Source organism: Marmota flaviventris, chromosome 6 (genome assembly GCF_047511675.1).
Source record: "Marmota flaviventris isolate mMarFla1 chromosome 6, mMarFla1.hap1, whole genome shotgun sequence".
Taxonomy (NCBI): Eukaryota; Metazoa; Chordata; class Mammalia; order Rodentia; family Sciuridae; genus Marmota; species Marmota flaviventris.
In genome coordinates this window covers 45,748,559-45,773,582 of record NC_092503.1, presented here as the reverse complement: position 1 = coordinate 45,773,582, position 25,024 = coordinate 45,748,559, and the positions used below count along the sequence as shown (strand labels likewise).

The 25,024-nt window shown below is 35.0% G+C and overlaps 1 protein-coding gene across 3 annotated transcripts in view; it reads right to left on the bottom strand.

Moving 5' to 3' along the window:
• The window catches only part of Ros1 (ROS proto-oncogene 1, receptor tyrosine kinase), a 124,072-nt gene that overhangs the window by 35,195 nt on the left and 63,853 nt on the right, over positions 1-25,024 (bottom strand). For 2 of the 3 annotated variants that reach the window (XM_034637013.2, XM_027953036.2), the window contains 8 exons: positions 24,566-24,768; positions 22,405-22,607; positions 21,255-21,541; positions 18,396-18,575; positions 6,331-6,533; positions 4,868-5,012; positions 3,877-4,109; positions 3,609-3,785 (listed from right to left, as the gene is read on the bottom strand). In XM_034637013.2, coding sequence (XP_034492904.2) covers positions 3,609-3,785; positions 3,877-4,109; positions 4,868-5,012; positions 6,331-6,533; positions 18,396-18,575; positions 21,255-21,541; positions 22,405-22,607; positions 24,566-24,768 — 1,631 coding nt within the window. The remainder of the gene's footprint in view (positions 1-3,608; positions 3,786-3,876; positions 4,110-4,867; positions 5,013-6,330; positions 6,534-18,395; positions 18,576-21,254; positions 21,542-22,404; positions 22,608-24,565; positions 24,769-25,024) is intronic. The other variant, XM_027953037.2, reaches the window with a different exon arrangement.

The following is a 25,024-nucleotide window of genomic DNA, read 5'->3' as shown; positions in this document are numbered from 1 at the left end:
TGGATTCTTTAAGTCATTATTTGAAAATGAGTGATTTATTTCAGTTGTACAAATAGGACACCAAGGATGTGGCATATTGTCAAGGGTTCTTGGTGTATTTTTCCTAGTAGAGTTTCCTAAGAAGGTCAGTTTCCATAAATAAACTTTACTTTGCATCTCCTTTTTCATTTAGTACTCAGAAGGTCACATCATTTCATCAGATGCACATTTCATATTAGTTTTCAATTAAATTAGGAACATTCTCTATTGCACCTTGGGAAGTAGGCCATCATGTTACAAAAAGAAATGTGGGGAAAGGAAACAGAATGCAAATTGAGAAATGCTGATGTTAGGGACATTGCCTGCACTAAATTCATAAATGTATGAATGCCTAATGAAATAGATGCACTGAATATGCAACATTTACTCTGAACTGAATGTGTATGTGTGTGTGTGCATGCATGTAAGAAAAAGAGAGATTAAGAGAGAAATTCCTAGCTAAAAAATATTAGAGTATTTTGGCCTTGCCTCCTTAATGATCTGGTGTAGAAATAACTACACTAGATGATCCAACGTTACACACCATCCAGAAATTCTCAGAACTCCTGCAACATAGGGGAGGTGCTTGCTTGAGAGCATTTTCTGGAAAATGGCAGTGTGTTGGCATCCCTACAGCACTAAATGCTATGGGCAGGCCATCAACTCTGAGAAGTGCTGTCGACTCTGCCAGAAAGTCACAAGGGAGTCAGAACCTTCCACTTGTCAAGAAACCAACAAGTGCAAGAATGAAGGCTACCCCAAAGAGATTTTCAAGTTATTTGGGCAGTGTTTGGGAGGTTGTAGGATATAATATCTCAGAGACTGGCACTTCAGAATTTTTTGATTCTCATAGACATTTGTCTGTACTGATGAGAAAAACATTTTTAATGGATTTCTATGAAAAAAAATTATCAAATTAAAAGGATTTGTTCCTTCCTAATCTTAAATTGAAGACATCCTTTCCTCTTTGGCACACTTGTGATTTTTTTATTATATTGTTATTGGATTTTTTAAAAATTAAAATCTATGTAATTCAAGATCTAATACAAACTTAACTTGTGTTCTAAATTGCTCCATTTTTCAGACAACAAAATTGTGGCAGAAAAGACAAAGACAAAGTTTATCATATTCTTCCTCTTTCTTTTCTAAAGCAAACTTATTAATTATGAAGACATCCATCTCTCTCACCACTCACCCCTCAGAGTTTCAGAATTCTGAAATCATTCCCAGCTGTCCTGTCATTATGAGGAAGGTTCAAGTTGCTCAAAAAAGACAAAGCTTTCTGACTAGAGGTCACTCATCAGCCCTCTCAGAACCACTGTACTCATCCATTAATGCTTCACTAGAGATGGTCATACATGTAAAAGTGACAGTATCCTGCATTTTCAGCTTCATGACTTTCTAAATGGTCTACAAGAAATCTGTTGAGAAAGTGTGAAAATAGGAAATATAAAAAGAAAAGCATTTCTTGATTCTTGGTTTTATTTCTTGAGCTTTAGGAGTCTTTTTAAGGAAGTCAGTGCCCTCAACAACATATTGAAGTTTTGACCCTTTGTTTTCTTCTAGCAGTTTTAGGGTTCTAGGTCTTTAATGTACTTTGAGTTTTGTGCAAGGTAAGAAACAGGAATCTAGATTCATTTTTGTACATATGAGTATCCAGTTTTCCCAACACTATAGAATTTGTTTAAATACTTTTTTATTTTTATTTTTATAAATATAAAAATTAAAAAATAAAGAATAAACATATTTTTATATTTATTTTATAGTATTTGTTTAAAATACTATAATATTTGTTTAAAAAGCTATATTTTCTCCAACATGTTTCTGGCAACTTTGTCAAGGATCAGATGACTGTATCTATGTAGACTAGTCTGTGTGTCTTCCATTCCACTGGTCTTCATGCCTGTTTCCATGTCAATACAATGCTGTTATTGTTACGGTAGCTCTGTAGTATAATTTGAGATCAGGTATTATATAATGTCACCAATATCACTATTATTTCTCAGTATTGTCTTGTCTATTGTGAATCTTTTATTCTTCCATATGAACTTAATGACTTTTTTTCTAGTTCTGTGAAGAATTTCATTGGTATTTTATGGGGAAATAAAACCAAGAATCAATAAGTGGAATGGTTACAAATTAAAAAGCTTCTGCACAGCAAAGAATACAATTTAACCTAGAGAATTAGGAGAAAATCTTTGCCAGCTACTCTTCTGACAGGAGATTAATATCCAGAGTATATAAAGAACTATAAAAACTTAATACAAAAAAAATAACTCAATCAAAAAAAATGGGCAGATGAACTAAGCAGACATTTCTCAAAAAAATACTAATGATCAACAAATATATGAAAAAATGTTCAATATTCTTGGTGATCAGAGAAATGTGAATCAAAACAACATTGAGATTTTTCCCCCAATTAGAATGGCAACCATCAAGAAAACAAAAAACAATAGTTGGTGTCAAGAACATGGGCAAAAACATGGCCAAGTGCCCCTGAGTTCAATCCCCAATACTCACCCCCCCCCCAAAAAAAAAAAAGAACAGGGGCAAAAAGGTAAACTTATACATTGTGGGACTTTAAATTGTACAACCACTTTGGAAAATGGTATGGAGATTTCTCAAAAGAGGAGAAATGGAACTACCATATGACCCAGCTATCCCATTCATTGGTATTTATCCAAAAGAACTAAAATCAGCATACTATAGTAAGATGTGCATACCAATATTTATAGCAGCACAATGCATAATCCCCAAGTTATGAAACCAGTCTAGGTGGCTGTAAACAGACAAATGGATAAATAAAATGTGGTATATATACACAAAGGAGTTTTACTCAGCTATAAGAAAGAAGGAAATTGTCATTTGCTAGTAAATGGATGGAACTGGAAAACATCATGCTAAGTAAAATAAGGCTAACTCATAAATTAAAAATTTAAAATACCCCATTTGAAACAAATGTATGATATACGATATGTCAAGATCAATGTAATGTTTTGAGCAACTAATAAATTTCTGATGTCTAAAAAAAATTGAAATATTTCTTTCCAATGCAAAAGTTAGAGAAAAAAATATTTTTAAAAAATGGAGGGGAGGATCTCATGAAAATGGAAGGAAAACCAATAATATTGAGGAAGAAAATCAAGCAGAAGGGAGGAGAGGAGGACATGGGAAGGACTGGAAAGCAAAATCTACCAAATTAGGTTATGTCCATGTATAGATTGCCATGTTGAGTTCCACATACACAGATAATCATAATGCACTAATTAAGATAATAATAATAATAATAACAATAAAAGGGAGGTCAGTAGACTAGAGCAAGTAGATCAGGGAGAGGTAGGGAGGGAAAGGGAATATACTGGGGAAAGAGATTGAGCAAATTATGTGTACATATGAATATGACATAATGAATCTCACTATTATATGTAATTATAATGTACCAATTCAATTTTTTTTAAAAAAATCATTGCCTGAAAGTCATGAGGACTGGACCCAAGAGGTCCTTGTCTGCTGTTCTTTTTCCCAGATTTGAATGGGATGGGTGACTTAATGATTAATAGTTCTCTCCAAGATTTAAATTAAAAGTCTACCTTCTGGAGTTCAAACCAAAATCTAATGAGGCTAACATCAGGTGGAGCCTTCCAATCTAACTGCAAACTCGTGTTTTCTGGGACCAAGGCATACGGTTTCTCTGGTGTGTCAAACATTTTGACAGTGACAGGATGACTTTCAGCACACCACATTTCCTTGGAATGGCAGGCCAGAACCTTTATTAAAAAGAAAAGAAAAGAAAAACAGCTGCTTTTCAAAATTTTGTGCTGTAAAATGGCAATAAAAAGTGCCCCATACTCTCTGTACCTTTAACACATATTGTTGTCCACCAGACAGTGTAGTGACTAGGAGACAAAGCCTGGCACTTGGAAATTCACTTTGTCTTAGAGGAGTCTCAGGAATTAGGGCCAGATGTGAGATTTCCAGTTGATAGCGGACTGACTCTTCAGGTCCATTTGGCTTGTGAGATTCTCTCCAAGATACAAGGAGGCTGGTGTCTGACAGCACGGTTGTGTTAATGAGCCAAACTGCCTCTGGCACTGAAATAAATAGCAATGAAGGATAAGGGATGTTGCAACAGCATGGAAAGGTGCAAACAAGAGAGGAAGTCTTGGTTGAGGATCGTGTCATAAGAGCAGAATGACTAACAGTGTCCAGAAGGAAAGTCAGTCTATTACATAATGGTAAGTTAGCAGGCTGCCTAAAAGCCTCTTGCCTCTTTCTCCCAATGACTACAACTTTACCTGACTCCAGCTCAAGGATAGGACCCTTCATGAATTACCCAATTTGGATGACTTTTGTGAAAATCATCAGAATATCTGAAAAAAAAATGATCATCACCTCTTAGAACACTTTTTTGGATTATAGACTTTTTGTCTTTAAGGTAGAGATGTTATGTGACTTTAAATCTCAGTGGGCTCAGTGCAATACACATTGAAAAGAAGTCTTGGTTTTCCTGTCTCATGTGTACAGAGAGCTATGAATACATGGAAAGAGAGCGACACTGTGTGGTGAGACCAAAGAATGAGTTTCTTTGTGGAGCACTATTGATTTTGATGTTTCACCTCCTGACTGCTTTCCATTTTGATGGGTTATCATCTTCTTCAGTGGTTAAAATAAGGTCCAAGTTATCAAAACATTTTCTACAAATTCATTTTCCTTATTAAACTTAAAAAGGCTCACATAATAATTATTGATTAGCATTTAGATCAAGAAAAACATAAACATACACATCATAAAATTTCGCTCTAGAAACCCACACCAAGTTCACTACTCACCTATAGAAACCCACACTCACCTCCACTTTTAGTTTTTCCTGAAATTTTTTTCCCCAGAGGTAAATGTTCCAAAGGATCCAAATAATAATTCCTTACAGCTGTATGTATCGTATATGTTGAAAATGGTTGTAAATTTTCAATAACAGCTATATTCTCCTGAGACTCCTGAAATTAATTCAAAAATCAATATCTGATTCTTATATTTTATATAAACAAGCAGAAATTATTTACACAAAGATAAAAAAGCTGATTTATTTTTAATTCTGGATTGTTCATGATAATGCCACATCCCAATCTACAAAGACCTGAGTTAATATTTCCACAAATAAATGCCAGTGATTGTCATTTTGTGAAACAACTCATTTCACATAGGAAACTATTTCATAAGTATGACATTAGAAATTCAGCAGGAGGAATAAAAGTAAATACAGTAATCTAATCATTCTTAAAAATAAATTTTAAGAGGGTAAAAAGACATCCCTTAATGATTCTCAATTTTGATTATGCTTTGGAATCATCTAAGAAATTTTAAGAAAATACTATATCTGTGTTTCACCCACAGATATCCTGATAGAATTGTGTGAGGTAAAGCCAAGATTGAGAACCCATCTTAGTCAAAGTGAAGACAATAAGACTAACTCCAATAACAGAAATCTGTTCAAAGCCCAATTTTGATCAGCCAAATAATTCAATCTCTTTCTGAAACAACTTTTTAAAATGTGTAAAAAAAAAAAAAGATTAGAACACAAAACAAAAAAAGTAACAAAGAATCGTGTATGAATGGCAGAGCAGACAGTTTTGAATGTCCAATAGAAGAGGATCACTTTGACCTCTTGAACTGGTTAAACCAAGCCAAGCACGAAGCAATTATACATATTGGGTATGTATAATGTCATCACTAGAACTATTGAAACACTAATGCCAATTATGGAATAAATATTGCCTATCAATTCATTCATTCAAGAAATATTTACCAAATGCCTGCACAGTGCCAACTCTTATGCAACTGCTAAGGATACAATGGTAATTTAAAAACAGACATAATTCCTCAGATCACTGCATTTCATAATATGTAGGATATATAGACATAAATATTAAGTACAAGTTTATATTAGATAAATGCTATGGAAAAGAAGCATATATGGCAATATTCTTTCTGTCCAATTCATTTGTTACTCCTCAATCTTCAATCTACTGTGTAGACCACAAAATCAAGTCTCTGTCACTCTTTGGGGGTGAATAATCAGGGAGGGAGCAAACCCCATTTTTCAGGACACTCAGGAAACTATTACTATGACAATCCATCAACTGGCCAGAATTAACACATTTCCAAGTAACCTAACTTATTCCCAGACAATACATTGTTTTGATGAATCATCCACAGTAAGAAGTTGTATATGGGAAATGCTTCACTATAGTTAATAGTTTTAAATTTTAAAAAGGCATCTTGTGCAAAGCCCAAAGCCATTAGCTCTAATCTTACCAGCATTTTATACACGAGGTCAGAGCTGTTTTTCCTGCCATTAACTTCTGTATAGTAAACCAGGTATGTTGGTGTAGGACTGGTGATGCCATACCAAGTAAGATTTGTCTTGGCTGGAGGTAATCTGATTGTGAGACTGGTGTTAGTGGCATTAAGTATAGTTGGTCCTGAAATATCTGAAGCTATAGACAGAAATGCTTTATCTAAAATAAAAAGAAAACAAAAATGAGATATATGTAGAAGAGAAACAGCAGTCTTATTTAGCATTAAGGGTAATATCAAAGGTTAGAAAGAAATTTGTAGAATATACATAACTTTTGTTAGGAAGGATAAGCATGAAAATGCTTTGGAAATAATGTTCTCTTTGAAGAAACAAAAAAGGCTCCATCTCAATACTGTGTATGGCAGACACTGCTAGATTCTACCCAATATCATCCTCCTTTTCTTGAAACTCACCCATATAAAGTTGTTTAAGGTGGCATGCCCAGAGGGAAAACTCAGTTTCTGAATCTCAGTAGCAGCCTGGGCAAGATCTGGCACACTCTAACCCTTCAGATGGAAGATGGGCGTCTGCTCTATTGGTCATCCAGAGCAGCAGTTATCTCCATCACAATAAAGAGCAGGCATGCTGTTACATGCCCCTGCCCTTCACGTTCTCCCTGACCAGGATGCAGATATGATACCTAGAGGAGCAACAGCTATTTTGTAAGAACTGACTAAAATTCATGCTAAAGAAATCTGTGGAAAGACAGAAGTCCAGGTGCTTGATAGCATTGCTGCCTGAACACCACATACAACCAAACATGCTATACCCTGAATAACTCTGGGAAGCACCATTCATGGAGACTACAGTGGGAATGGGAATGATATGCTCTTGACCAGTGCAGTGTGGCACAACTCCATTGCAAACTCAGTAGAAGCCTAAAAATATCATGTTTCCAGCTGGGAATATAATTCAGTTGGTAGAGTGCTTGCCTCACATGCACAAAGCCCTGGGTTCAATCCCCAGCACCACCAAAAAAAAAAAAAAAACAAAACATGTTTCCATAACTTGCAGCTGAATGCAGCTTCTAATCCAGCCACTTTGATTAATATGTAAATTTTGATTAAGACATAAAATGCCACCTAAAAATACAGTGTGATAAAGACAACACAAATGCAAATAACTCCAAATAAGATTTTATATAAAGAGTTAGCTAACTGTTTGACTAATGATCCATGGCACTTTGTAATCTGGCTCCTGGCCTCTGTTCTACCCTATATCTGATTATGCAAAGTCATTCTTCAACCCAATCACATTATAAATAGTATGGATCAGTGATGAACTTCCACCCAGAGAGTCCTTCATATTGGCTGTCTCCTCAGTTTGGAAGGAACTTCCCCAACTAGGAACCCTTACTTTGTGCTCAGTTCCTACATCATCTCTCATCTCTCCTGGGAAGCCCTGTCTGTACCCTCATTCAGTTGAGAGTCTCTCTCTTCTGTTCCCACCACACCCCTTATATTCTTCCACCATAGAACTAGCCACATTTGCTTTGTTTTGCTTTTCCTTTTGGTGTTTTATTTTTCCTTTTGGTGTTTTATTTCTTGACCACTAGAATGTGATGTTTCTTGGACTAAAATTGTATGTAATTTATCTTTGTCCCCAGGATGGTGCTTGGCATATATTGGGTACTTAATAAATGCTGTCAATATCTATGAATTTGTGTTATCAAAATATAAAATGCATCCTTTACATTCAATAAGAAAATGAGGGGGGTGAGGGGAGTGTTTAAGTGCCAATAACTTGATCAAGACTGCTCCTTCACTTCCTAACTTTTTGACCTTGGGAAGGTTACTCTAGCTATTCTGTAAATGGGTGATTATCTATTCCATAGATACTTATATATTGCTTTATCTCTAAACATTGTGGGGATTTTTAATAAATGGTAGTTATTATTATCTTCATCATAAGCTATTAAAAACCAGAGGAACTAATGCTAGCCTGATCTGGGGATTTCAAATACAACTCCCAAAATGCAGAAAAGAGTGTGTAAAGTTAAAACTATCTCAAAAATTTCCAGGAATAGGGGATATGTAAGAAATCTGTGAACTTAACTTTGAGAACAATTGGAAGGCATGGGGATTCAAAGAAAGATAACTTTATAAAAGTTACAAAATGATCCATTATCCAATTCAATTAATATTTATACAATAGTACTTATTCATTTGTGCTGATTTCTGGTCTAATCGGGGAATGGGATATTCATGTTAGCCACCAGAGTAATAATGTTTCAAAGGTGATGGCTATTTTTGTCATTTAAAAATTTTTGTTCTAAAACATGGTGGTACATACTGAAGTGTTGTAAATGTCATTCAGGACCAGAAAACAAGTAATTCCTGTTCATTTTCTTTGTAACAGGGATTGAATTCAGGGACGCTCAACCACTGAACCACATCCCCAGCCCTATTTTTATTTTATTTAGAGATAGGGTCTCACTGAGTTGCTAAGCACCACACCATAGCTAAGGCTGGCTTTGAACTCAAATCCTCCTGTCTCAGTCTCCTGAGACACTGGGATTATAGGCATGCACCACCGCACCTGCTCTTCTGCTTTTTTAATCCCATACATTTTGAAGATATGAAATGCCTCAAGCTCAAAAGGAGCAAAGGAACTGGTAATTGCTTAAAATTTCCAGCAGATGGAGATAAAGTACCCTTAATTATGTACCAGGAAAGTAGCAAAACAAAGTTGATGCTTTTTTTTTTCCAAAGAAAATAATACATCATTATATTAATCTTATTTTAATGAGTCCTAGTAATAAAAATTCATGTTACATTTAAGACTGTTTAAGTGTAGGTGTGTGTGTGTGTGTGTGTGTGTGTGTGTGTGTGGCACGTGTTATTCAACTTCAAACAGATATCACATGTACTTTTTAAAATAGACTTTATTATTGAGTGCAGTTTTAGGTTCACTGTATGATTGCAAGGAAAGTACAAAGATTTCCCAGTATATGTCCCCACACATGCACAGCCTCCCCCATTAGAGATACCATGGGTAGATAGTAGTTTTATTGTCCTAAAAATCCTCTGTACTGTCTATCTCTTCCTCCCTCACCCCTAGCCAGCACTGATGTTATTACTGTTGCTATAGTTTTTACTTTTCCAGTAAAAACATACAGTTGTAATCATACACTATGCAGCTTTCCAGATTGACTTCTTTCATTTCTATGTATATAGCTTTTCTTCGTGTCTTTTCATAACTTCATAGCTCATTTCTTTTTAGCTCTAAATATTTTACCTTAAGGTCTATGATCTATTCTGAGTTAATTTTCATGAAGGGTATAAAGTTTATGTCCACAGTCATCTTTTTGCTTGTGGAAATCCAGTTGTTCAAGCAGTTTGTTTAAAAGACCATCAGTTCTCCACTGCATTGCTTCTGCCTCTTGTCAAAAATCACTTGATCATATTTATGTGTGTCTATTATCTGGGTTCTCTGTTCCTGATTTATTTGCCTATTCTTGCACCAATACCACAGTGTCTTGATTACTTTAGCTTTATAGAAAGACTTGAAGGTGAGTAGTGTCAATCTTTCAACTATGTTCTTCCCCTTCATTATTGTTGCTAGTCCAGGTCTTTTACCATACCAAATAAGCTTTAGATTCAGTTTATCTATCCACAAAATAAATGGATGGAATTTTAATGGGATTGCATTGAATCTATGGACCAAATTGGAAGATGTGCCATCTTGACAACATTGAGTCTTGCAGGACATGAACAAAGAATATCTCTAACATTTCTTTAATCCTCCTTTGATTACTTTTATCAAAGTTTAATAGTTTTCTTCATGTATCTCTTATATATATTTTGTTAGATTTTTACCCAAGTATTTCATTTTGGGGTATGTTAATGTAAATAGTAATGCTTTTAATTTCAAATTTCACTTGTTTGCTGCAGAGGAAAACAAAACTTATATTTTCATATAATGTCCTGCAAACTTCATAAAATCACATACTAATTCTTGAAACTTTTTTTTAACCAAATCTTTCAGATTTTCTGCATAGGTGATCTTGTCAGAATTATCTTTTCCTCTCTAATCAGTTTGGTTTTTATTTTGTTTTCTTGTTTTATTGCATGCTGGGTTGAAAAGAAGGAGCAAGAGGGGATTTTCAAATATCAGATTTGAATAAATGGGATAAATCCTATTTGTGTCATATGTTTGTTTTATATATCATTAGAGTTAATTTTCTAACACTTTTTTAAGGATTTTCCATTAATATTCAAGAGAGATATTTATCTGAAGTTTTCTTTTGTCTGGTTTTAGTGTGAGGGTAATGCTGACTTCAAACAATAAACTCATTCTATAATATACATGAAAGAATTCTCCATTTCTATCTTTTGAAATAAATAGTGGGGAATGGTTTAACTTCTTTTTCTTTTATTTTTGTATTTTATTTTATTTTTTTATCTTCTTTCTTAAATGTTTGGTAGAATTCACTATTGAAACTAACTGGGTCTGGTGCTTCTGTTTTCAGTTATTATTGATTCAACCTCTTTAAGAGATATAATCCTATTCAAATTGTCTGTTTATTCCTGTGTGTTTCAACAGATTGTGTCTTTAAAGGAATTGGTCCATTTCATCTAGGTTATTAAATTTGTGGGCATAGTCCTGCATAATATTCCTTGGTTATCCTTTTAGCATTAAAAGGATCTATAATAATGTTCCCTCCCTCATTTATTTCTGATATTAGTAATTTGGGTCCTCTCTTTTTCTTAGCCTGGTTAGAGGTTTATCAATCATTTTATTTTCCTGAAAAATTGACTTTTGATTTAATGGATTTCTTGTATTTATTTCTTGTTTTCTGCTCTAATTCTTTTTATTTTGTTTCTCCTACTTATTTTGGATTAAATTTTCTCTTCTTAGTTTCTTAAGTTGGAAAGCTATTGTTTTTCCAAATCTCTTTTCTTCTCTAAAATAGACATTTGATCCTACAAATTTTCCATTAAGCACAGCTTTTTCCTGATTCTCACAAATTTTGTGTAGGTTGTGTTTTTATTTTCATTTAGTTGAAAACATTTCAGCATTTCCCTTGAGATTTCTTCTTTGGCTTGTACATTATTTAGAAATGCATTTTTTAATCTCCAACCATCACTCTGTTATTGATTTCTAGTTTAATTCCCTTATAGTGTGAGAATAGATATTGTGTGATTTCTGTTCTTTTAAATTTGTCAAAAGTATGTTTTATAGCCGAGAGTGTGTTTGATCTTGATGAATATTGAATGTGAGTTTGAGAAGAATGTATATTCTGCTGCTGTTGAATGTAGTCAATAAATGTCCATTATATCCAATTAATTGATGGTGTTGCTATATTTAAATCTATACTTGCTGATTTTCTTCCTAGATCCATTCATTTCTAATAGATGAAGACTGATGTCTGCAACTGTAATATTAGGTCATCTATCTTCCTTTGTGATTCTATCAGTTTTTGTCACATGGATTTTTGACATATATACATTAAGGATTGTTATGTTTTCTTAGAAAACTGATCTATTCATCATTCATTATTCAGAAATGCATTGGTTAATATCCATGTGTTTATACAGTTTCTGTACTTTGTGTGTGTGTGTGTGTGTGTGTGTGTGTGTGTGTGTTGATTTCTATTTTTATTCCATTATGATCAGATAAGACACAGGGTATGATATCAATTTTTTTATTTGTTAAGAGTTGCTTTGTGGCCTAAAATATGGTCTGTTTTGGAGAAAGTTCCACGAGTAGCTGAAAAGAATGTGTATTTGGCTGTTTGGGGATAAAATGTTCTATAAATGTCTATTAAGCCAAATTGATATATATATATATATATATATATATATATATATATATATAGAGAGAGAGAGAGAGAGAGAGAGAGAGAGAGAGAGAGAGATCTGAAGAGTCTTTACTGAGTTTATGTCTGAAAGACCTATCCATTCATGAGAGAAGTGTGCTAACATTACCCATACTATTGTACTGGGGTCTATTTGAGTCTATAATACAAATAGTGTGTGTTTTGTATATTCAGGCGTACCAAAGTGTGGGGCATAAATAGTTACTATCTTTATATCTTTTTACTAGATTGTTCTCTCCACCAGTATAAAGTGACCTTCTTTTTCTCTTCTAATTAATTTTGGCTTGAAGTATGTGTTGCTAGATATGTGAGTAACTGTTCCTGCTTATTTTGGGACTCTATTCACATGATATGTTAATTTCTATCTTTTCATTTTCAGCCTGTGGCGCTCTCAGTGTTGCAAACAACATATGGTGAGATCTTTTTTTTTAAAATCCATTCTGCCATCCTGTCTTTTAATTAGAGAGGTAAAAGCATTTACATTCAAGGTTCATATAGAGAAATATGTATTAATTTCTGCAATTTTTATTTATTTCTAATGTTTAAATTGGTCCTGTTTCTCATTTTCCTAGTTACTCTTCAAATGAGATATGTTGATTTGTGAGTTCTGGGTTTGGTTGTTTGTTGTTTTTTCCTTCTGTGCGAAGTATATGTTATTTTCTGTAGTGCTGGTTAGGAGTCATGCATTCTTTTAGTTTCTGTTTATCTTGGAAGGTTTTTATTCCATCTTTGATTTTGAAGGATAGCTTTGATGGTTATAACAATGTTGAGTTCTTTGGGGGCTTGGAACACATTATTCCTATCCTACTAGATTTTAGAGTTTGTGCTGAGAAATCAAAAGTGATTTTGATTGTCTTGTTTCTAAAAGTGAACTGACATTTTTCTCTTGAGGCTTTTTAAAATTCTATCCTTGTCTGTTTGTGAGGCATTTTAGTTATAATATGTTGTGGAGTGTTTTTGTTTGTTTGTTTTTGTTGTTGTTGTTTATTTGGAGTTCTAAATGCATCTTGTATCTGGATGTCCACTTCATTACCAAGGTTTAGAAATTTTATTATTTCCCTGAAGAGATTATCTCTGCCATTAGCCTGCATCACACTCTTCAATTCCAATGGTTCTTAAAATTTGGTTTCTTGTTTCCAGATGTCTTGTGTATTCTGGTATTGTTACTTATTTTCTTTTCTTTTGTACTGTCTGAATGTTCAAGACCTGCTCCAAGAACTTGTGTCTTCAGCATGGTCTAGTCTACTAGAGAGACTTTCAACTGAACACTTAATTTGATTTATTATGCCTTTCATCTCCAAAGTCTCTCTGTTTGGTTCTTTTTAAATATCTCTATCTCCTTATTGAATTTATCTTTTATATCCTGAACTGACTCCTTAATTCATTCAGTTGTTCTCTGTGTGCTCTTGGAAATCACTGATCATTTTTATAATAATTCATCTGAATTAATTATCTGATATTTCATCCACTTCAATATCTTTGGAGTCAATTGTTGGTGAATTATGAACTTTGGGAGGTGTCATGCTACCTTGTTTTTTCATCTTTCTTGTATTCCTGTATTGGGTTTTAGGTATCTGTTGAGATGGCGTTCTCTTTCACTCTTGTGTGTGTGCTTTTTTAGGACATAATCTTCTTTTGCCAAAGTATTCTAAAATGATCTAGATTAAAACCCCTCATACATGTGTCATCCAAATCTTTTTGTTAATTCTGTTTTTGCTATAGGATTGAATGGCCACAAGTAGAACCTACTTGGGGCCTGATTGTTAGTCTGGGTTTTTTGTCTTGTTTATTCTTTGTATTAAACTATCAGTGAAGTCTGAGTGTGGTTAATTTGTTTGTGGGGTAAGGTGCATTGTCACTTGACTGAGTTTATTTCAGCAGTAGAGTTTCTACTCTGTGAACTTGTAGTGTCTCTGTAGATTCCCAGAACTTCAAGATACAGGGGAAAACAAACAATAGCAACAACCAAAGCAAACAAGTAAAAATGTCCTGTGCCTACATCTATAACATTAATTACCACAGAAACAGAAATGGTAAGGTCAGCAATTGCCAATAGCAAAAATGATAAATAGCTATGAAATAATCTCGCCTTAAAGTAAACAACAAGTGTCAACTATGTGATGCATAGTACTAATAAATGCATCCACATGAATGGTGGGGGCAGGAGTTATATAAATCAAATAGTTCTAAAAGATGGTAAAAATACTGTTCATTAAAAGAAAAGAAAATGTTATGGGAGGGTAAAAGAAAGTTCAGAATGTTCAAATGTAAACAGAGAGAATACAGAAGTGATGTAGCAAGTGGTGGACATAAATTAGAAGGAAGAGGAAAAATAGAACAAAGTAAAAAGAAAGAGGAAGCAAAAATAGGAGAATTTTACTGTCAGCAAGAGAAGAACAGAGAGAAAGAGAGACAAACAAAAACAAAGCAAAACAAAAATAAGTAAGAAAACAAAAAGCCATAATCCTCAAAAGACAAGGAAAAATAATATTTTAAAAATGCTAAAAATGAGGAAAAAATTAAAAAATACATATATGGATATATATATATATATCCATATATGTATTTTTATGTGTATATATATATATATATCCACAAACCAAGCAGCACAGCAACACACACACACACACACACACACGAGCAACAGTAGGAAAAAGAAAAGAAAAAATATTCTTAAAGAAAAATGAAAGAAATGTCTTCACTGAGGTGGTCATAATTGTTAACAAGGATGGATGGTCACTGCTTGTACCCAATTGTCCTTCTTTCCATTTCTTCTTGGGTTATGCACTAAGGAAGGGGAAGCACAAGGGGTAGAGACTGTTGATTTCTTCCTCTCTTTGTGTTGCCGGTTGAAGGAGCCTAAAACTGAAATTGGTTGAAATAGCTTTCAACTCCCCCTTCTCACCAGAGTAAGAATGGAATGGGAAGTACTATTGATTGGAGTTTTGTCAAGAACCTAAATGGACTCCCCGGGTGGGATTGCTGGGGAGTTCTAAGATGGGAATTCTGGTGGCTGAGGCTTACCTCAACTCAGGCCTTAGGGACTTTGTTGAGTGATACCTGTTCTGGAGAGACTATATCAACACATCCCTAAGGAAAAGGAGATGAAGATCTCTGCTCAGAGTCTAGATCTAAGGAACTTCCAAGAGTTCTACTCACAGGGCAGGGGAGACAACTCTCCACAGGTCTTACACACCCTGCGCCCATGAACACAACTTTCTCAGGCTTACACCAGGAGTGTGTTCACACTGGCCTGTTCAGTTTCTAGATCCTCTTCAGCTGGTCATAATAGCCACCAGACTCAAAGGAAAGCAGGTTGTATTCCCCTCTATTTTTCTGTCTTGAATTCTCATCCCCACCCCAAGTACAATCTCTGTCCCTGTTTTAATCATGTTCTGCTAGGCAGACCCTAGGCCCCATCATAGGAGCTTCTCAGGACAGTATGTTTGCTAGGATCTCCCAGGTTTCTGCAGCAGCAAGCTGCAGTGTAGCCTCCTCAAGGTGCTCCTGCCTCAGCTCTCCACTTTCCAGTTAAGAAACACAGAGAACTTCACAAACACTTAACCATGCGGCCTCTGGATCAGCTAAGTGCAGGCTGATTTTCTGATCTACATGTTTTTCTGTGCTCGATTTATCTATTGTGTTTCTCTCTGTTTATATTGCTCCTCCCCTCTTCGGTGAACCAGCATTGCCTCTGCTGCCACAATTGGTTCTCTCCGATGTAGGCTTTCTTGTTCTTCATGTAATGCATCTGAATTTGTGAGTCTCTAAATCTGTCTGATATTGAATTTCAGTGAATTCCCTCTTTCACCCACCTTGATGAGAAACAATATTCCCACTGCTTGAATTCAAACCACAGAGCAACTGGAAATGCAGTCTTCCTCTAATCTGCCCTCTTGAACGGCTCTGTTTTGGGGGTTTCTATTGAGAACGCTTCAAGCTCAGAGTTTCTTTCCTCAGCACCCTGTCCAGTCTATTAATAAGCCCTTCAAAGGCATTCTTCACTCTGTTACAGTATTTTTATTTTTTTATCTCCTGGCATTTCTTTTCTTTTTTTCTTAGAATTTCCATCTTTTTGTTTACAATGATCATCTGCTCTTGTAACTGATTATTTTGTTCATTAAAACTGTTAGCATTTTAATTATAGCTTTTAAAATTCACAGTCTGATAATTCCAACATCCCTGCCATCTGAGTATCATTCTGACTCTCACTGTATCTTCAATCTGTATTTTATGACTTTTAATTTTTTTTTCTTGATAGTAAGACTTGATGTACTGTGTAAAATAAATTGCTATAAGTAGACTTTTAGTAATGTGATTTTGAGGAAGTAGAGAAGGCTTTTCATTGTCCTAGATTAGGTTTCAGACTTTGGTGCCTCTGGACTGTGGGCTTTACAAGTTCTTCTTAGTCCATACTCTTAAATGAAATTGCATGGCTAAAGTGGGCTGAATTGAGTACTTCCATTTTCCAAGGTAAATTATATTCTGATAAAAACCCAGAATGTTAGACTGTGGCTAAATAGTTTCTCTTAAGAGCCAAGCTTGTTAAGAAGAATAGAATGCTCTAGTGTATTTTGAAACAATTCCTTTTCCCTTCCTCCTGCTGGCAACACAAGGAGATGTGCTAAGATCTTCACTGTGAGAACCAGGTCAAGTTCCTAGAGAGAAAACTCAGAATAAGTGTGGGAGCTTCCCCAACTAAATGCCCCTGGAGTTTTTTAACTCTCAGAGTAATCCATGAAGTATCTAGCAATTCATCAGTTCTAGTTCAGAATTCCTTACCCTTGGCACTAGTTCCCACAAGGTTTTTTTCTTAAGGATTTTTCCTCCAGTAAATTGCAGTTCTCTACTTTTACCATCTTTCTTTCCAGTTTGTGGGGCTGCGACCTCATTTTTCTTATAGATCTAAAAAGAGTTGAGTCTTCCATTTGCTTTTTACTTACTGAAACTGGTTGAAATGGCTTTCAGCTTCCCTTTTCACCAGTATAAGGTAGAATGGAATAGGAAGTACTATTGATTGTAGTTTTATCCAGACAGACGAGATCAATGGAATTCTAAGGTGGGAGTCTTTTACTCACTATTAAGGAAGAATGGTACCTTTCAAGCTTCTAAAATGCTGGGTCAGAAACCATAAGTCCCATAAACATTTTAAATCTCTTAGTATTCTTATAGTAAAAAGTGAATTATTTCACCAAAATATGAAGTAAACCTATTTATTAATTCTTACATTTTTTCAACTTACATATTTTAAAACAATATATTTAAGCACAGGAAGGTTATTTCATTCATTTTTGTTACTCTCTAAGAGAGCTTTATGCTTAATTGAGGAAGACACCTGAACCTTAATGGCAAGGAGAATTTGATTAAAAAAAACAAAACTCAAACTGCTTGAGATTTGAATGTCACTGGAGATGATGCAATGCAGTTTTTGTTTCTGTTTGTTGGTTTTCAGCTTTTTAAAAGTTTACTTTTACTCCCAATAGAAAATATTTAGTTCCGCTTTAATATGATACATACATTCCTATAAATAATTCCATAAATTCAAAGAGGTCATGGGAAAAGTAGGACTAGAGGAACAACACTAAAAATTTCATCAGTGACACCTTTAAAAAAAAGATAAAAAGTTGGGGCTACAGCTCAGTAGTAGAGCACTTGCCTAGCATGCATGAGGCCCTGGATTTAATTCCTAGCAGAACAGAAAAGGAGAGAAAGAAAAAGGGGAGGGGGGAGAGAGAGAGAGAGAGAGAGAGAGAGAGAGACTTAAGTAAAAATGGCAACACCAATTTACACATATTAAATGGCACTATATATTACCCCAACATATTAGCACATAACACTTCAATATATAATGCATACTACATCATACTACAACAAATATAGCACTTTACCTTGAAAAATAACTGGGACTTTATGAAATGCTTTTACACACCACTGAGAATCCGAAAATATCAGTAAAGTAGAAAAAAGACAGAAATAAGAGAAATTTTGTGATTGAAAAGAGAAAAAAATAGAGACAATTCAGGTTAGAGGTTTCCCACATCTAAAGTTGACTCTGCAACCCAAGCTGTGCAAACACACAGAGGTAATTTGTGACCAGGGCAAACCTAAAGACTGATTGGTTTGGAACACAGTTGAGAGTATAACAAAGTGACTAGAAGGACAGCCCTAGAGGAGGAGACAAGCTGATTGTGACTTTCTTACCTGGAAAAGGCTGCATAACTGAACTGTAAGCCAAGATACATTTACTCCTTCGGGCCTCCACCTGGGAGAGGATGGCCCCAGTTCTTTTCTTTGCTTGATAAATCTGGGTGTTTTCTTTTGTTGTGATGATCCAATATATAAATTTCCCACCCACAGTTAGGCTAGCCAGTGTCTTTTCTGCTGAATAAAAACATAAAGAACAAATCATACATTTCTTTAGTTTTCTACTCTAAACTTTTCCTGTAAGTGCTAAGTTTTGAGTCTTTCTATTTCTCAATATTAAAAAAAAAATACTTTTATACTACTTGGCTAAATGACGTATTCTCTCATTTTAGCTTCACATAAAGTCAATAAATTAGGTAAATGCTATTATTATCAGCTTCATTTTGTGAAAATGTATACTGAGATTTGTAGGACTTAAATAATATACTCAGAGCCATAGTTAATTAAGGTCAGAGCCAGGATTTAAAACCATTTATGCTACTCCAAGTCGAACAATAGCAATCTGTAACAGTAATAGGCCCAAGGCTCAGTGCTTTACTCAATGTTTTTTATCCATAGTTTGGAATGAATGCATGATAAACATATTAAAGATATTTGCAGATAATACACAATTATCACTGTCACCAGTAGGTTCAGTTACTACCTTGAAATTCTAAAGTATCACAACAGAATCAGGAAATGAATTGAAATATAGTAGAAACAAACATAAAATCCTAAATTCAAGTTTAAAATAAACCCTATAAATTAACAAATAAAAGAGACCTGGTTTACTAACAGTTTATGTGAAAAAAAACTATCAGTTTTTTAAACATTAGAAAACTCAAAGATTTGATGCTACTTTTATCTTCAATAAGAAGACCTAGGAAGTCAGAGTCCCCCTGCACTGATCGGGACATGTTAAAAGGACAACATATTATTATGGGGTGACATTTAATTAACTGGAATTAAACAACAGGAAGATAACTAAGGCAAAGAAAGTTCTAGAAGCTACGTCACTGAAGAGTAGTTATAGATATACATATAGATATACACTTTTCTTCTAAAAAAAATGTTTAGAATGGACTATGACACCATCTCTACATAGTTAAATGGCAATCAAGTAAAAAGTGACTAATTTATTTTTTATAAATTTATAGATTAAAATCAGTGAAGAAATGGAGAAAAGGTTTTGGCTAAATATCAGGAAAAAAAATCTAATTTCAGAATTGTTCCAAAATAGATTTTCTTATAAAGTAGTAATTTTTTTATAAACCTGTGTTCAATAAAGGTTATTTTTATAGAGGGGCTTTCTTTCAACATGACAGCTAAATAATCTTTAAAGGCATCTAATTTTCTGATTTTAGGATTATGAATTCTAATCGTGAATTTATGAAAGACTGTTCTTTATCTATATAAGGGCTTACTGGATAATCCTTGTGTATCTGATTTTAGAGAAAAGATTTTTCTGACACTTGTTAAAATAAGAAATACATTTTTAAGACTAGCACAATATTGTAATAGGGAAGACAGATGTTGCAATACAACAAAGATAGGTAGGTATTTATAGCCAACTAGAACTAGGGAGTTAGTGGGAGGAAAATTACTGAGGAGACATCAAGGGTAAGAAGATTCTTGATACACTAGCCTAACAGGATTCTTGCTAAAAATCAGCCAGAGCCTATATATCAAGAGTAGGGATGAAGAACTTGATCAGATATCCAGGGGAGGGTTTTCTCTAAACTAATTTGGTATTATTTTTGCTAAAAGTAGACTTGCTAAACTACGGACATGTAAGGCCAAGGTAGAGGTGTGGGAAAAAAAGTGCTCAAAGTAGTATAATTCCTTTGATCAAAGAAAGAGTCTGTCACAAAAAGCAGAAACAAGAAGAGAAATTCAAAACATCATCTCTACTTTTAATCCTACTGAGAGTATATAGAATTGTTTCTAAAAGACTCTGGGAGACATGTCTATAAAACCAAATGTACAATAACAATCCCCACCACACACACACGTTTTTAATGTCAAAACTTTTAACTTTATATTCCAGCATTACCCGAGAGAACTTTTCAGTGACAATGGAAAGGTTTTATGCCCACATTGTCCAGTACAGTGGCCACTAACCATTTCTGGCTTTTGAAGCACTTGAAATGTGGGTAGTAGAACTAAGGGAGTAAATGCTTAATATCTTAAATTTTAATTCATTTAAATTTAAATCATCACATGTCACCTGTGATTTCTATATTGGACAATGAAGAGAAGACTGTTAACAGCATATGGGCTAGAGTCTATTTTTTTCTGATGGAGTTACTCCTAATTAGGAGACTTCCCAAATCATTTTAGACTTTCAAACATTTCCTCTGTAAGTCTGAATTTCAACAGATAGATGCCGCATATTGACCGACTCAACTGAAAGTGGAGTCAAAGAGGAAATAGAGTAGGGTGCTGGTAAGACCATGGCTATTGTAGTTGGCCCTGTTTTGACTTCTCTATTAACTGTGACCCTGGAACTTCCTTTCTCAGCCTAAGTTTTCTCATCTGTAAAATGAAGATATCAGTTCCTACCTCACCTAAGAATTAGAAGATTAAATGGGGCATGCATTTAGTAGCATGTTTAGAATATATAGTTAAGTTTGTTAAATTTTAAGTCTATTGTTAATTACAGATCTTTTTAAAACACTGATTTAGAAAATTATGTGAATGCCTACATACAATTTCCCTGTATACAACTTGATTTGAATTCTACAACAGTTGGCATAATCCAGAGCAAATACCATAAGCATATTCCTTTAAGTATATGTGGAATGCAAGCTCTTCTTAATGGGACAGGAAGAGTTCCTGCTACTGGTGAAGATCTATGTGCACACGTCAGTATATTACCAAGCATGGCAGGCACCATGACAATTCTCCAACACTGACATCCTTCCAGATCCATGGCCCAGATCTCTTGCCCTTTAGCAAAGTATATTTGTGGCTTCTCTAGTTCAGAGGTATCAATAGTCATCACTCCACTTAACTCAAATTCAGTCACATTACAGGAACATTGACTTCTTCCATTTTGTTTGTTTGTGGCTGTGGGTTGCAGAATGCGGTGCAAGGTGTGATTGATAATACTGTAGTAGAACATCTGAGGGCCCAAATAGGAAACTTCTGTCCAATACAAGCGACTACAGGGGGGGAAAAAAAGTCCCTCCAAGTTAATGAGCAAAGTATATAATTTCAAATAGTAGTTTCTAATGAAGATCAATCATTTGTATAATTGGAGGACAAATGCAACCTTAGGAGAGAGCATGTCCAAGAGTCTAATAATGTTATGAGCTGGGGAAGACACAAGAAGTCCAACTCATACCATTTCCAATGATTTTTCAACAAGTATATTTACAACTAAAGCCTTGGTGCATAATTAACTTAGGTGCTTATAGTCCAAGTGACTTACATGCCATTAATGGCTGTAAATTTTCTAATTTTTCATTATACCCATCTCCATTATTTTCTTCATTTGTTCCTATTCTTAATACTAGTATCCTAGTGAACAATCTAATTTGAGAATAGCCTAAACTTTTAAGGGCACAAATAAAAATATGCCTTTCCAACCTGGAAAATTGCTATTCAGTCGCTGAATAGAGACCTTAAAATTCATTTGATGAAGACATTAATTAAGCCAAGATGGCTGAGCCCAGGGTAGCTTTTGCTATGTGACACCTGTTGTACACCTGTTCCTGATCATCTGTCACTGTCTCAGTCCTCTTTGTGTCCTTACCAACTTATGATATTATTAGATCCATTAGTACAAAACTCTACTACTGGTTTCCTCCTGGTAATTAGCCTAACTTTAGGTTAGTCAAATTTTCTGTATGGATTAAAATTACGTATTTGTGGTTATGAGCTCATATGTAAAATTATGGACTCTAAGTTAATGTAATGAACCAAGAATGCTAAACATCTCGTTTTCTAATATTAAGCCAAAAAACATTACATTAAATATGTTGACATTGGTTTCATCACAACAGAAAAAGATAAGATAACATACCTTAAAAGAGGAGATACAGAAAAAGAAATTATTGTTGAATTCCTTTTGCACATCTTCAGCTCCCTGGGATACTTCACCTTGTGTTCAAGATCCACATCAAATATTTGGATTCCATCTTGTGATTCTTTCACAAAGTAGAGATGTCTTGAAATCCAGTCAATTGTGATAATTGTGATATCAGAAACCAGTGCATCTCGGAAAAGCTTAAAGTTAGGTAAAGAACACAGCCAAAAAGATATTATTAATTTTTTTTAATGTGAAGACTTTTCTGTAATTATCCATATCACTTATTTACTGCACTCCTCCTTTGTAATCCAAAGCCTCAATAATTCTGGATTGTGTAGTATTGTAACATGAGCCACCTCTTATTTTGTGTATTTTTCCTAGGTAATTTCAATGATCTTGACTTCAACTACTATCCACAGACCAGAGCTAAAAATTCGCATTTTCAGCCAAGATCCCTTACCAATTCAAATATCAAACTACCTACTGAACACCTCTACATGGATGACCCCATAAAACAGAATTTATTGCCATACCCCAAAATCTCCTTTTCTCTTGCACTTTATATGTTTATGGATTTCCAATATTCACCCGAGGAAACAAATAGGACAAACGTGGTTCCCCTTCACTTTTTTTTTCCTCACAAATCTATACACAGTGAACTAATCTTACTTTAAATATCTCCCAATGTGTCTCCACCTTTCTCACTTCACTGCCTGGCTAACTCAAGCCCAATATTTCCTGCCTGAATTTCTGAGATTTGTTCCTAATTGTCTCAGTTTCACCTCTCCAAGTCATGGCATACACTGCTGACAAAGAGGTCTTTCTAAAATATAACTTGTCCAAGTTAATGACCCATGAAATTTCTTTGATGGCTTGTTGCTGGCTGCCAGCTTGATACCAGACTCTTTAGCATGTTAAAGGAGGTTCATAATGCTTGGGCTCCTGCCTACCTCTCCAGCTTTGCCACCTGTTTACTTTCCCTCCACTTTCACCCCCTACCTGCATGTTCCTTCTGCATGTTCCCCCTACCTACAAATGTAGCTCCTGAGCATACTCTTTGGAATGCCTTGGCACTTGCTTCTCTCTACCTTCCCTTGGCTCATCTTCCTTGTGCCCAACATGTTTTTCCATTCTACCCACACCACCACCACCTCAGCCTGGATTGACGCTCATTTCTGTGATTCTTCTATATTCTGATCACAACCTACCAATTACACTAGTCTGATTTCTATATTAGCTAATTATTTAGTGAATGCCTACCACATTCCAGGCATTGTGCTGTGTTTTAATAGATTCTCTCATTTAATCTTCATGGGAACCCTATGATGAAGCACTATTTAATCACAGAAGTTAATTAACTTGTTGTTAGTCACAGAATGGAGCCAGAAATAAATTCCAGCTAGTCAGATCCCAAAACTTGCCCTCTTAATTACTGTGAAGCAATGGCTTCCTGATGTCAGACTAATACTAGACCAGTTTTGTTAGGAGCAAAGCCTGTAATTTTTTTAATCCCTCCCCATAGTTTGGATCTGGAATGTCACCCAAAAACCCATGCATTAAAGTCTTGGTCCCAATTCACAGTGCCATTGGGAACTAATGGAATCTTTATGAAAGAAAGGGGGACTAGTCGCAGGTCTTTAGGTCACTGGGAGAGCATGCTCTCAAAAGGGATTGTGGGACCCTAGTCTCTTCCTCATTCTCTCTTTTGGCCAGGAGGTGAGCTGACTTTGATCTACCACATACACTCCAACATGACGTGCTGCCTCACCACAGGTCCAAAAGCGGGGGTTTGGAGGGGGATCTTGTGGAGAGGGCAAATGACCATGGACTGAAATCTCCAAAACGTGAGCTAAAATAGGTCTTTTGACTTTATAAGTTGATTATCTCAAGTATTTGTTCCCATAACAGAAAGCGAACACACTTCTCTATCCTCAGATTCTAAAACAACACCTCAAACACAGTAACCAAAAATTAATCCTGAATGACATTTGCCCAAATCTATAGTCTTTGTAGCTAAATAATTATACAGTATCTGTCCTTTTCAGTCACTCTAATCCTAGTAGCTCAACCACTGGCCATTTATTTTAATTATAAGGTAATATGATATGTAAATAGTCCACTTCCTTCATTTCAAAAGAATTACAGAGCAATGTACTTCAGAGCTGGAACGATTCTGCAAATTCAGGAGGAAGAGTGAGTCTCCTTGAACATAATAACCCATCTCATTATCGGCTGTGTAGCCTACGGCACTGATGTTTCCTTCTGCTGAAAATGTCCACACAACTTGATTTTGATCCATATCTAAAAGCACTATCTTGTTGCCAAGAAGAGTTATGAGGTAAGGAAATGGGTTGATTTCTGAAAATGAAAAACAAATAGATATCATGTATGAGAAAATCAGATTAGCAAAGTCTCTTGAGCAAGTATGGGGCAGTTTTTAAATCCACTGGCCTCTTTTGGGTTCATCTAATAGTTTCAATGAAGACTTTTAAGCCTTCTAACCCTAGATTCTTCAAAAATATTTTGGTGATGAGAAAAATTGATTATTTTATTTCACCTCAACTTCAGAGTTGCTGTTCATATCTCTAAAGATATCCATGGGGGTAAGGGTGCT